This window comes from Ambystoma mexicanum, chromosome 4p (assembly GCF_040938575.1).
Source record: "Ambystoma mexicanum isolate Mex_15411 chromosome 4p, UKY_AmexF1_1, whole genome shotgun sequence".
Classification (NCBI taxonomy): Eukaryota; Metazoa; Chordata; class Amphibia; order Caudata; family Ambystomatidae; genus Ambystoma; species Ambystoma mexicanum.
The window spans coordinates 821,621,947-821,634,687 of NC_090927.1; the positions used below are offsets into that span (position 1 = coordinate 821,621,947).

The window sequence follows — 12,741 nt, forward strand, 5'->3', positions numbered from 1 at the left end:
ATTTCCCTCATGTGTGAAAAGCAGGGTGTTATGGAAGCCCCACCGGTAGGGAACAGTGGATGGCTTCAGATCTTGGTAAAGTTGGATGGATGTGCCTTTGAAATCTATCTCAGACTTGGTTCTTACTATCCTCAGGATTCTTTCGTTTGTTGTGTAAAAGGTAATCCGAAAAAGTACATCTGTGTTGATGTATCGCAGTCATTGGGTTTGACTTAAGTGCCGTTTGGCTTAGGGGTTGCTTGGAGGCTGTGGGTAAATGGATGTGCAGGAACTGACTTAAGTTAAACGCTGATAAAACAGAGGTGCTGGTTGTGGGTACAGCTGATCCTCTACTGTACTGGACTTTTGAGTTCTGGCCCTCTAGCTTGGCCCCTTTTCCTTCTCCTGTCGCTATGGTGAAGGATTTCGGTGTTAAAACCTCTAACACTCTTTCAGTGTCTGATCAGGTATCAGCCATTGCTAATCTGGCCATTTTAAGTGGATGGTCCTTCACAAGGTTCTTCCCTATATCTCATCACATGTTCATGCTCCTGTAGTTTCCTATTTGGTAATGAGTGGTATTGATTACTGCAATGCGCTCTATTTAGCACAACCTGCCTATTTAATACATTGACTTCAGCTACTACAGAACATGGTTGCGAGAGCAGTTACCCACCAACTTTATGGTGCTCACATGTCCCCTATTCTTAGCCAACTGCACTGGCTTCCAGTTGAGAAGAGGGTGTTGTTCAAGTCTCTGTGTACATAAAGCCTTCTATAAACAGGTGGCTGAATATCTCCAGGCTGAATTTCCCCCCTATAGTCCATATAGACCACTTTGCTCCCAAACCTCCCTGACCATCCAAATTCCTTCCGTTACTAGTCTGTTTCTTTTTCCATTCTACCTTTCTGGTCAGGGACCAAGATGCCTTCGGGTGAACGCAGCACTTCACAAATTCGTATAACATAACGTAAACATGTATCGCAGTGGGTGGGTTCGATCCAGATCCAGCTCAGAGTCATTGGGGGGGTTCAGGATTTGATGAAAGAGGCTGTGTGCATATGTTCTTCTTTTGGGGCCATCACGCTGTGCACTTGAGCCACCACTTCTTGTTTTTTTGGTTTTGTCCTGCAGCTGCAGCATTTGGGTGCTAATTGCGGCTTTCGAGTGCTTGGACTACTTTGCCATGTCTAATGCCTGTTAAGGATAAGCTGGGTCATCTAGGTACGCAAGATTCTGCATTCTTGCTTCAGGCTGTGCCCACCAATTTCTGCCAGGCAAAGGGGACCCTAGATCTGGCTACACCTCTGGCAACTCCACTGCTTTGGGGGTCATGCCACACCGCCCAGGCTTTTCAACTCAGCCACCTCGTCCATGGCAGTCATACCCTAGCAGGTTCCGGCAAGAGGCCCAGCTCCACTGATCTGCCACGGCATCCCACTTACCTGGGCTGTGCATTCTCTCCTTCTCCTGTCGAGACACAGTCCGGGTGTCTGTTACAGCAGACGAGGGCTCCAGCAGCAGCCACTCTTTCTCTGCACTATTCAACCACTGACAACCGTCCTCATCCTGGGGGTGTGACCTCTGAGATATGCCTTGTTATGGCTATCAGCCAGCCAACGGCAGCATGTCTCAGTCTCTGCCAGGCACACCACCAAACCTGGCACACCGCGCACCTCAGAGCAGCCACACCACTGGGTCTGCCCACCGGCTGGCTTCACTCTCGATGCCTTTTCTTTCTCTTCTCCGGAGGCATTGCGCTGAGGCCCTGGTTCTTCAGAGGTTCTTTAGCCTCACCTCACAGCTTGCATAATACACTGCCATCAGTCCCCGATCTCTGGCTTTGTCCCTCACTTTGCAGTTCATGGCGCTGCACCAGTGCTGTCACCGCCATCTTTGCCTCTCCACCTCGAAGTTTACTCATTTGTTTTTCTGCACAAGCCAGTGGTCTCTGCACCCCATGCTGCCCCAATTTTGAGGCCATTTGGTGCACAACTTGTCCTCCCACTTTTCAAGCTAATGCCACCTTTCATCTCAATGCCCGGTTCCCCCAACCGCCATCTTCCTCCAAGCCTGTCAAGGCCACGACCTCGAGTAATTTTCACACTTAAAAACCTCTTTGATTTGGTCAGCAGACATTCCCCCATTTGTATTTTAAGGGTAATCAAATTATACAAAGGTTTTTTCCTCCAGGTTTAACCTTTGTTATATATAATGTTGACATATCCACCAATATTGTAATTCGTATCTGAATTCATTTATAATAGATGTAAATATTTGTTTAATGTTCTTACGATTATTTGAGTATTCACATTTTATTGGGCGAGAAATATCAACATATTGCCATTAATTTGTCTGTTTTGGGCAGTAGTAGTTTCTTTTGAGAGGTGCCGAGGGCCTTGTGTGGTGCAGCACTGAAGGTGGTGGTCTCATAGCCCTTAAGATGCAATCATATCAAGGCTTTGGGGGCTTTGTGTTCGTAAATTGCCAAATTGCTAGAGTTGCGACGTATGCAATAGAATTCACCAGGTGGTATTTGCATATCATTTTATTTATAGTTTTCAATGTTGCCACAGCGGTGTACTTCTAAAAGAATTTGGTCATATATGTTCCATCTCTTATGTAAAATTTCAATATCCAGAAAAATGATAGATGTGTGGCTTTAAATTCATGTTAAGTGTGTTATTGACGAGCCTTTCGTTAGTTCTTCTACTGTCCATCCCATATGCGAAGCCTATTGTTGATATATCTTGACCATAGGTTGATAGGCTGGGTTTGTCCTTCTGGTATTTGCTGTCTGATACATTCTTATTCAGATTTACCCATGAACAAGTTGGCAAAATAGGGCACATGTTTAGCCCCCAGTGGCCGTTTCAGTCTGATAGTTATACATAAAAACATTATTCTTTGGTGTGAAGCTTAACATTACCACAATCGTTTTATTTTGTACGCGGAAGCATGTGGGTGTTGTGTTTAAGAAATTGCAAACTGCATGTATAAAGGGTAACCACATTAAAAGTAGCAGTGGTTATGTCCGTTTCCATGCCAGGTCATACATATTGTTTAATACATGCACATGTCACAAGTGGATGAATCATATTGGTAACAAATGGTGTTAAAATGATTTACCAATGCAACCCAAAGATATTCAGTCAATGAACCAACCCCAATTACTAAAGATCTGAATGGTAGGTCTGACATCCCCTGCTAATGTATTTTGATCAGAAAAGATGCTTTGGCAATAATCTCTGGATTGTCAGGAAAACCCTTTAAACGGCCAGGACCTCGGGGTGCACCCACACATCAAGGACGTTTCAGTTTCGACGACCACTAAGATTAGAGTTAATAAGAGCAGTAACTGGAGGGTGAGGAACATTCGTCTGGTCAGAAGACATAAGTTGATACATTAATGGTCTTGTCATAGTTATATCAGTGAACACAAAAAAGTCTACCCTGTAAGGAATATACACATGCCGCATGAGTGACATTTTCCAAATAAAATGTAAAGTTTCCAGGCAAACACATCTTCTTTGAATTATGAAACGATGCAGTTATTTCGTCACAGAAAAACAACATCAGACACTTGGTAAGGTATTCATGCTCAGATAATTGTTTAATACATTAGAAGTGACACACAAGCGTTAACAAGATGAAGATAAACTGCAGGCCTCAGAAATGTCCTCACCCTGCATATGCTACTGAGTAAAAGAATAAGCGAGGTAACTAAGGCCAGGCTGAAGCACACGTGGTGTATTCCATCTCCATCTGCACCAGAGGCTGATGCATCTTTCATCTCTGTCCTCTTGGGCTTTACATTTGTCTGTTTTAACTGTGTAAAGAGAAAGAAAACATGGGTAACTAGAGAGAGAAAGACAATTATGCAGGTGCATAACACAGAATGCCATAAGTGATATACATTGAACATGTTGTCCCCTGGAACTATTGTAGACATGGGCCTGGATGACACTTTAGCAGACTCGCATCACCCATACTGTTTTACCTCTCTTCCAAGGACTTAAAGTATAATTTAAACATCACCCAGCTCTATCCTACTGTCTGAAAGGAGATGTAAGTTTGGTGAAAAGAAGAAAGGATAAAAACATGCCTTATTGCTTCCAGCTATGATTCAGGGCATTTGCCAGTAAAAGAGGTTGAGCGAAATGTAGGTTGTCCTATTGTGAATCCACTTGTACCACAAATGGACAACATGGCTGGGCTGAGGTCATGGGAAGGCAACTTGGTCAGACTTCAGCAGCTGGAAAACACATGGGCAGCATTTACCTTAAGAACAAGAAGGGGTCAAATGGTCCATTCCTTAGGATTGAGTATTGATGGCACATTAAATATGCAAGCTCTGACAGGGATCAGAAACCTTTGGCTCTCCAGACGTTTTGGACTACAACTCCTCCCATCAGCCCCATCCAGCATAGCCAATGGTAAGAGGTCATTGAAGTCGTAGTATAAAATATCTGGAGAGAAGCAGGTTGCAGATTCCTGCTCTGTGGTTCTGTTGTTCTTCCCAGTTATAACTGATTGGGAAGATCAGGAGCATTCTTCCAGCAAATTTGCAACAGATGGCCAGGCATTCGTTATCCTGCTGCCCTACATTTTTTATTTCTTTATTCACATGTTTTACGAAATACTAACATGTCACCTCATGGCCAATTCACAACACTCAGGTTTTGCAAACGTACATATGAACCACCTAATTATGTCGGTCACACAGATCAAGGAGCTCAGGAACAGCAGAACAGTGATTGAGAATTGTGGGATCCAAGCCCAATTGGAATAAGAGGAGGGCTCCCAAAAGTTAAAGGGGAGCATGGTTGGAAGGCATCCTTGAACACCCCCATCTTGAGTTCCTGACCTGATCTGCATTTTCTGGTTGTGGACTCCGCGTGTTTGATCAAGCAATGCTTATTGAGACGTTCCAGATCTTTATTCAAGTAAAGCTGCTCAGCCACACATCCATCAATTTGGGACAGCCTGCATACCTTGTGTCCAAACTGGAGCTCGTGCAAGGGAATGGGATCTCCAGGAGCCAGACAATTGTAAGGCCAGAGACTAAGAAACATTAGAGCTTTATTCTATAATATCCCTTTACTGCAAGTTGGAATTCTTTGTCATATGGCAGTATTGTCATTTGAAATGATGCACATTTCCAAAACTATGGCCCTCTCTTATTAAATATATATTTGCGTGTTCTGTAGTCCTGTTGTGGGTCTTATGATTATCTCTTGGTTTGCGGCGGCGCTATCTGCAAATGAAACAGATTAGTACATGATGCCTATATGGAGATGCCCATCTAGTTTACAATCGAAAACATAGGCTGCAGGTCAGAAAAGAACCAAAGCACTGAAATACACACAAGGAAAAAATGGCCCTTAATGTGAGAAGGAAATCAGAAAGGTGGAAAATAGGGAGTAGGAGATGGCTGATGGGGGGTAACGGTTCCCCTTAAGCAGAAGTGAGGTGTGGCCAGTGCTAAAGAGGGGATATGATACAGGCCAATGAGGCAACAGAAAGCAGGTTTGGGGGGCCAGCTTGCTTTGAAGAGTCTATGTAGGAGAGTTCATTTTATCAGACACGGGTGAATGCAAGCACTTAGGTTATCCTAATTGCAAGGAGGATTCAAATGAAAGTAGAAGCCGAATATATAGAATGCCAGTGACACATATCAAGAAAACTTCTTTCAAGAAAATTCCACAGAAGATTCTCAACAGAAGTGGGGAAATCTGTACGAAAGAAGGATCTATAGAAAAGAAGCATGTGAGTAGCGATGGATGAGGTTACGCAGTTGCAAAGCAGATACAGGGACCCATTGATCAGATACTTTAAACATGATGGTGAGAGGTGTAGTCACAAGGAAACAGCGACAGGTCAGAGAAGAGGCCAGCATTGCAAGCACAGGAAAGGCTATTTCTGACTCTATTTATTGTTTAGGCTTGTGTTGCTTAAGTTGTTAAGCATGCATTGCAAATGTAATCGCCTCTTGGCACCGACAAGACTCCATCAGAGTGAAGAGTAGAACTGTTCTCCTTGTGTCCCATGTAGGATATCTGCATTGTGCTTTAACTAACAGACCCCATGCTTGCAGAGGCCCTCCAGGGAGTGCTACAGGAGTCCCATGCAAAATAAATATGCTGCAGCAATCTTGCAGTAACTTGCTGGGAGAGGACAGTAGGGAGCAGGAGCGAGAAACATGTGGCATAAGAAGTGGCGAGTCTGGAGAGCCGGGCATAAGGGCATGACGGATGGGGCTGTCCTGATGTCAAGAGCAATAGGCAGACAATATCATTAGATGGTGCAGTAAGATGGTGATGGGTAGCTGTATCATCCATGAACTAGACAAACCTTTTCGACATTACAAATAGTATAAAGGTTGACCCGGCACAAATGTATGATTTTTAGGCCCCAATGCCAATGACACGACTACGGCGTGAGATGCAGAAGCTTTGTGGTTAGCTTTGCAGCCCCCAAATCATACATTTGTGTCAACTCAACCATTTATATCTTGCCTAATGTCCAGCAAATTTTAGATTTGTTATTAAAGAAAAAGGCAGAATTGTGGTTAATGGGTATGAAATTAGCCAACACAAAGGGAGAGAAAGTTAAAGATCTGTGGCATATCAGTGAAGACATCAAATGATTTCTCAAAGGAGCAGGTAGAGTTACCCGCCCATGCATGCACAAAAGATACCAAACTCATAGGCAGGTGCTAACAAACAGAGGAAATTAAGAAGGACACACGTTGTTGCAACATATTATATTATGGGTGGTAGGACAAAGGGCCATTTCCAGTCAAAAGTATGTGTGGATATGATGAAGGGCTGTACCTTAGTCAAAAGACAGTGGGGAGGCAAGGTAGCCAAGCAACTAATTCACCAAAACAAGAGATCAACATGGAAAGAAAGAGTCACAGGAGATTCGATCAACTGGCTAAAGAGGTTTTGCATCGCGAGAGGGGGCTTTTCATTGGCAACATCGTGTGTACAAGCAAAAACGGAACCTTGCATTGCCTTATTGTAAGACACAGAAGTACGCTGACATCATATTGCTGTATGCCCAGGGTCTGGGTTATCCATCACGTTGGGGAGTCAGTACATCGTTATAATCAGGTGATATACATGTGCAAAGACATTACAATAAGAAACTCCGGGCCGGAATGACTTACACATGACAATAATATGTTCAAGAGATGAAGATGTTCCAATGCAGACACCCATTCTTGGCAATGACGAGAGCGAATCTCAGGATAGCAGCCGTTTTCTGATGCTCACTGTTGGGACAGTCACTCCCATTATCCATTATCTTGCGCTCCCCCTTTACTAGCCGTTGCAGGGTCCTTTTTTTCCTTCCGTTTTATCTTTATTGTCACCCGCCTTCCATGTAATGGAAGCAGGAGACCTCCCTGCCATCCCTGAGGCCATTGTAACATTCGTGGGGAGCGGGGGACACCCCCGCTCGCCTTGCTCGGTATAATGGGTTTTCAGCATTTCTCATCAATGCCGAATGCGCAGTAAACGCGCATTCTACATTTTTTGCCCGATATTTTTAACCAATACCATCAAATGTAACTATTCTGCTGGAAAACTGAGACTATGTCAAGGGATCTGTAATAAAATTGATAACACATTTAACAGAAAATATGCCTCCCAGGTCAGGTACTGCTCTAAGGTAACCCAATTAGATATGTATGTTCTGTATTGGTTGGACTCTGACCAGTTCTCCTTAAAGTGTCTCCTTACCTAATGAGGATGGTTTTCCTTTCGGTCACCTCTACAGCCTGCTCTTTGGCGATGCTCTGAATGGCGCTGACCTGCCCATGGCATCCTGTCGCTCTGCTTGTGAGATGAACCCCGCTTACAGAGGTGGAGAGCCGGCTATCCTCCCCTTCGATCAGAGTCCTGCAAGAAAAGGAAGAGTTATGTGTGCGTGCCCACCTTTCCCAACAGCCGGGGTGAGAACGCTCAGGTGGGAATTATCATGCAGGAAAAAATCACGGTAAAACAAAAACTGACAGAGGAGGGTTTCAGGCTTGTAAATGCAAAGCTGGTCATAAGTACTGTCACCTGTAGGTGGCGATCTCAATATCCAGCGCCATTTTGACGTTCAGCAGACTCTGGTATTCTCGGAGGTGCAAGGCAATTTTCTCTTTCATTGTTTTCAAATCCTCCTGAAGTTTCATTATTTTGTCCTAAAAGTACAGACTTTATTTAATAATTCATGTTAAATATCGCACCACGCCTATGATAGCAGGATGCCAACACTGCTTCCTTTTACATACAGCGTATGCCACCGCTAAGAATTCTCTACAACTTCTGACCACCATCCAAGAATGATTGTAAACACATAGCATATTCATGCCCCCTCACCACTCTCTCGCTTAACAAGCACAAACACTGCCCCTCTCCATAGGAATGCAAGGTTACGGAAACGGCCATGTGATCAGCCACCATGTTTGAGGAATGGACTGCTCAGAAAATGCAGTAAGGGGTCTAGGTTAGCTGTTATAATATGTTTTAAACAATGGTGCATGTAGCCATTTCTGAGACTGTTATCTTTGCCATAGCTGTGTTTTTAGCAGTTTCTGATCAGCTGGAACTGTACTGGATACTAAAGCTCAAGGCTTACTACTCTAAGGCACTCAATGCTTCAGGGATGTAAGATGCATTGCCCCACATGCCATGTTCCTTCAGACAGGTTTTCTTTTGAACATTTCAGAAGTGAGTAACTCAACCATCCAAATGTTCATACTGATATTTTATCGTTGTTCTTGTTGCTAATCCTACCCATTAAATGCCCAATTTAGCCAGGGATATGGAACTCACTAATTCATTCAAGAATTTCAAGTATCTTTCTCGCTTAAACTGGTTTGATGCATATGTTAAAAAAAGCCTTCCACACGACGCTTTACTTCCAAGCTGGACCTTGCAACAACAACGTCACCTGTCTAACAATGTCATAACCGACCTCGTAAAGACACCTACAACACGTCATTAGCACTTTACTAGCAAACAAGAAGTAGACAGCAAGCAGGCCTCAGCTAATACATTCCATGGCTGACCTGCATGCACTTGACCGAGAACCTGTCCCTAGTCATTACCTGAGCTAATCACGCTGTTGTAGATTTCATGAAGCTGTTGTACTTTCTACGCTACCAATCACTGTTAACAGCTCTAGCTTTTTCCCATGTTCCCAATTTCCAGCCCGAATTTCCACCTAAGATGCTGTGAAACAACTTGTTGTATTTGGTCTTTAAACTTGTTTTAAACACAAAGGCCCTCACCGCATACACGACGTGATGAATACTGCTGGTGGTAGCTGGCAGTTAGCGCTCTTCTTAAAATACCTCTCACTGCAGAGTGGAAAAATACAGTAAAGTCCACTTTGCTGGGTTACTATTACCACCAGCGCTAATTGCACTACGACGGGCTATCCGCATACTACAAAACCATATCACCCTGAAGTGGTTTAAATGGCCATCCTAAATAAGGCGAGTTCTGAGTTGGTGTTAGAAACTTAAACCCATACCCAGTTGCTGCAGTGAGAAGAATGCGCCATATGTGAACTTTGGACACTTAGGAAATGATGGCAGAGTATTTTGTGGGGCACGGGCCCTATGCCTGCCCCTGAAATTTAAGTAGGCTACTGATTTTGTTTAACCACCAGCAGGGCATATTTGTTCCCAGTGGTATTCATTTTGTTGTTGGAAAAGCAATCGTGTTTCACCTGAGGTCTTTTATTTAATCACCAGTGGTTATCACATTCTGCAGTCCTTACCACAGGCTATATAATTCCACACTGCAAGCATTGCTGCATTATTTTAATAATTCAGAGATCACCACCTTGCAGAGCGGTATTCTGGACTGAGTTTTAAACTACAGCCTGCCGTTATCTTGTATGCAACAAGGGACCCAGATGTCCAGCTGCGCTGCCTCTTGTCCAGACAACTAGTAAGAGATTGGGAAGGGGGCGGGGCATTTTGATGTGGCAGATTCTGTGTCTTCGTCTCTCCTCCATTAAATAGCTGCACAGGGGGAAGGGAAGAGGCGGGCTCGAGCACCCAGGAAAAAGCGCCCCACAGTTACAAAGGGCCATGTGTTGCTTTTTTAACAGACTGAGCAATATCCATAGGAGAGTTTTTGGTAAAATGTGTTGCAAATTGTGCACTTTAAAGAATATTTGTTCACTAAAAGTGGGCAAAACTACTAGCTGCTCTGTGAAGTAATTCATCATTGTGGCCCACTTCAGCCAAAATACTGACCCATTATGACCAAAAATACTGATCCACACTAGCGTGTTGGGCCTGCATCAGGCATTACCTAACAGGCCAGAACGAGGCTGGGAAGAAGGTGGTTAATGAGCCATCCAGCGGTGCAGTGGCAGGGTGCAGAGGATCTACACATTGAAGTGACACTGAAATTTGGATCACGGGCAACAATCAGGGGTGTTGCGAGGTCTGGAAAAGATCTGGGGCTACGCTAGTGTCGGGACTGTCAGGACTCGGGGCTAACTAGCCTTTTGGTTGTAGCCCCTGAGCTTCTATCCGGGGCAACAACCAAAAGACCTGGGGCAAGAGCTCCCTCAGCCCCCCCTTGCAACGCTCCCCTCTATTCCCAACCTCGTCTCCCTAAATCGGTGCAGGATTGGCTGGTTATTAAAGTGGCCATTTAACAGCAGGACTAGCCATGGTCCGCAAGCTCCTCCCGACTGCAGAATTACATTCATTGCTACATTTACCTTTCTGAGTGCCAACAAACTACCATGCAGATGTGCAGAGTACTGCAAAGACATACCTGAAGGTCTTCATTTTCCACCTTCTGCTTCTCCTGCGCTTCTCTAATCTGGGCTTCCAAGGCTGCATTTTTATTTTTTAGTGCTTCGAGTTCCATTTCCTTGCATTTAATCTGCAATAAACACATGCGAGTGAGAGACTGCTGTTAGTTTGAAGAATAGAGAACACTTGATATGGGTTGACAGTCTTTCTTCTTCCATAGTAGCTTCGTGCAGAGCAGTAGTCTTTGTGCTTGGGTGGGGCCTTCGTGAACTGCATTACCGGGAGGACTTAAGATCGATGCTTATGTGGGTTCAGCAGAGAACTTTGTCAAACACAAGGTTCATTAAAACGGGAACCGTTCTATTGGCTACCAGTCTTAAAAACACTGCAAGCAACAAGCAACAATTTGGTGCGTGGTTTGTAGTACATCGATGGCCAATATAATCCCTGCCCAATAGACGGAACACGATTTAATCAGACAAGACCGAAGGAAGATTTGATTAGATGATACTTTCTTCCCAATTATTATAAAGTTTTGAATGTCATTGCTGTTTTTTCTTTTCCTGGTTGCTGAATGTGACACATCGGATTAGTTCAGACCAAATTATTTTTCCTACATTTTTTAATGCTACTGCATAACATGTGATTTCTTGTTTTGGTTGTTGTTTATCAATTGAATACTGTTATAAAATGGTAATTAAAGTATGCGACTCGATATAAATATTTGGAGCTTGTAATTACTATGAAAGGTGATTACATGGAAATAATATCCACCAAAAGGAGTAAAGCATTGATTTTAACATCTCTTATTTTCAAATTTGTGTCGGAAACCTCTGGGTATCCTAATGTTGTACAAACAGTGCTTCTGTGCTGTTAATGTTATATGTCCTAGACTCACGGACGATGCAGGACCTTACGTGGCTTAAAGTCATTGAGGGTAAATTCTGGCGTTGGATGCTTGGCATGGCCCCCCAGTGTGCCAGTTGAGTTATTGCGTTTAGAGTTAGGATTAATGTCCTTACCAGCAATGGCACTGGCACTTCAACGAAGAGGCCTCTTCTTTATTAGATCCAGAACCTCCCCTAAATGTCCCTTACTCAAATTATCGGACCAGACGTATGAAACAGATCTTTATTGGGACTACATATTAATGCTGTGTGCGACCCTCAAACAGATAGACTGGTGGGAGTACTCAGAGTTACAGAGCCAATTTACATAGAATTTGGAAAATGGAATTGGGCCAGTAATTATGATCACATGGCTATGCTGAAGCTTTACAAAGCAATAGATGGTGTATGTAATAAGTTTTAACAAACCCAGTGGTATTTGCTTCTTTGCCCGGATCCCAATATTAGTAGATTTATATTATGTCACCCTACAAACAGACTCCCTGTGTTAATGGTCACAGGTCTGGAAGTAGGAATCACTGCTTTTGAAAGAACATGTTGAATCTGTAAAGTAAGAAAGATTGGTTAAGCAAGTCTTTACAGAATGCAAGGAAAATCAACCTCTTTCTATGACACAGCTAGGTGGGTTTGTTGATAACTATGAAAGTATCAAGAATAATAATTTCTGGTTATATTGTTTAAATAGCGAGAAGAGGTCATTGCATATTTCCCTGTATTACATTTGGAAGCAGATTGAGCCACTGTTAACAAGGAGAATACAGAAGGGAATTTTTTGTGATGGTTTTTAATGTGTTTATAGGTTTTGTTTTTATCTGATGGCTTTGTATTACAATGTTATTTAAAAGGAATTAATGAATGCATATTTTAATTACTGACAGTTTAAATTAGTAGTGAATTCCAATTTTCTTTTCTTTTTTCTCTTTTCTTATTCTGTTTATATACGTGTAAAGCTATGTATATGCTAATCCATTACAATTAAAATAAATACATTGGAAATGTACTTAGGTAATTGTTATTTCTGTATTGTGTATTTTGCATGCCAAATTCTGATGTCTGCGTGTATTAATGAAACG

At 43.1% G+C, this 12,741-nt stretch overlaps 1 protein-coding gene across 1 annotated transcript in view; it reads right to left on the bottom strand.

The window, feature by feature from the left end:
* Positions 1-3,567: 3,567 nt before the first annotated feature.
* Positions 3,568-12,741, bottom strand: part of LOC138453489 (desmin-like) — a 113,102-nt gene continuing 103,928 nt past the window's right edge. The window contains exons 8-11 of the mRNA XM_069606394.1: positions 10,780-10,890; positions 8,053-8,177; positions 7,729-7,887; positions 3,568-3,809 (exon numbers count right to left, since the gene is read on the bottom strand). Of these exons, the coding sequence (XP_069462495.1) occupies positions 3,806-3,809; positions 7,729-7,887; positions 8,053-8,177; positions 10,780-10,890 (399 nt within the window). The 3' untranslated portion in view covers positions 3,568-3,805. The remainder of the gene's footprint in view (positions 3,810-7,728; positions 7,888-8,052; positions 8,178-10,779; positions 10,891-12,741) is intronic.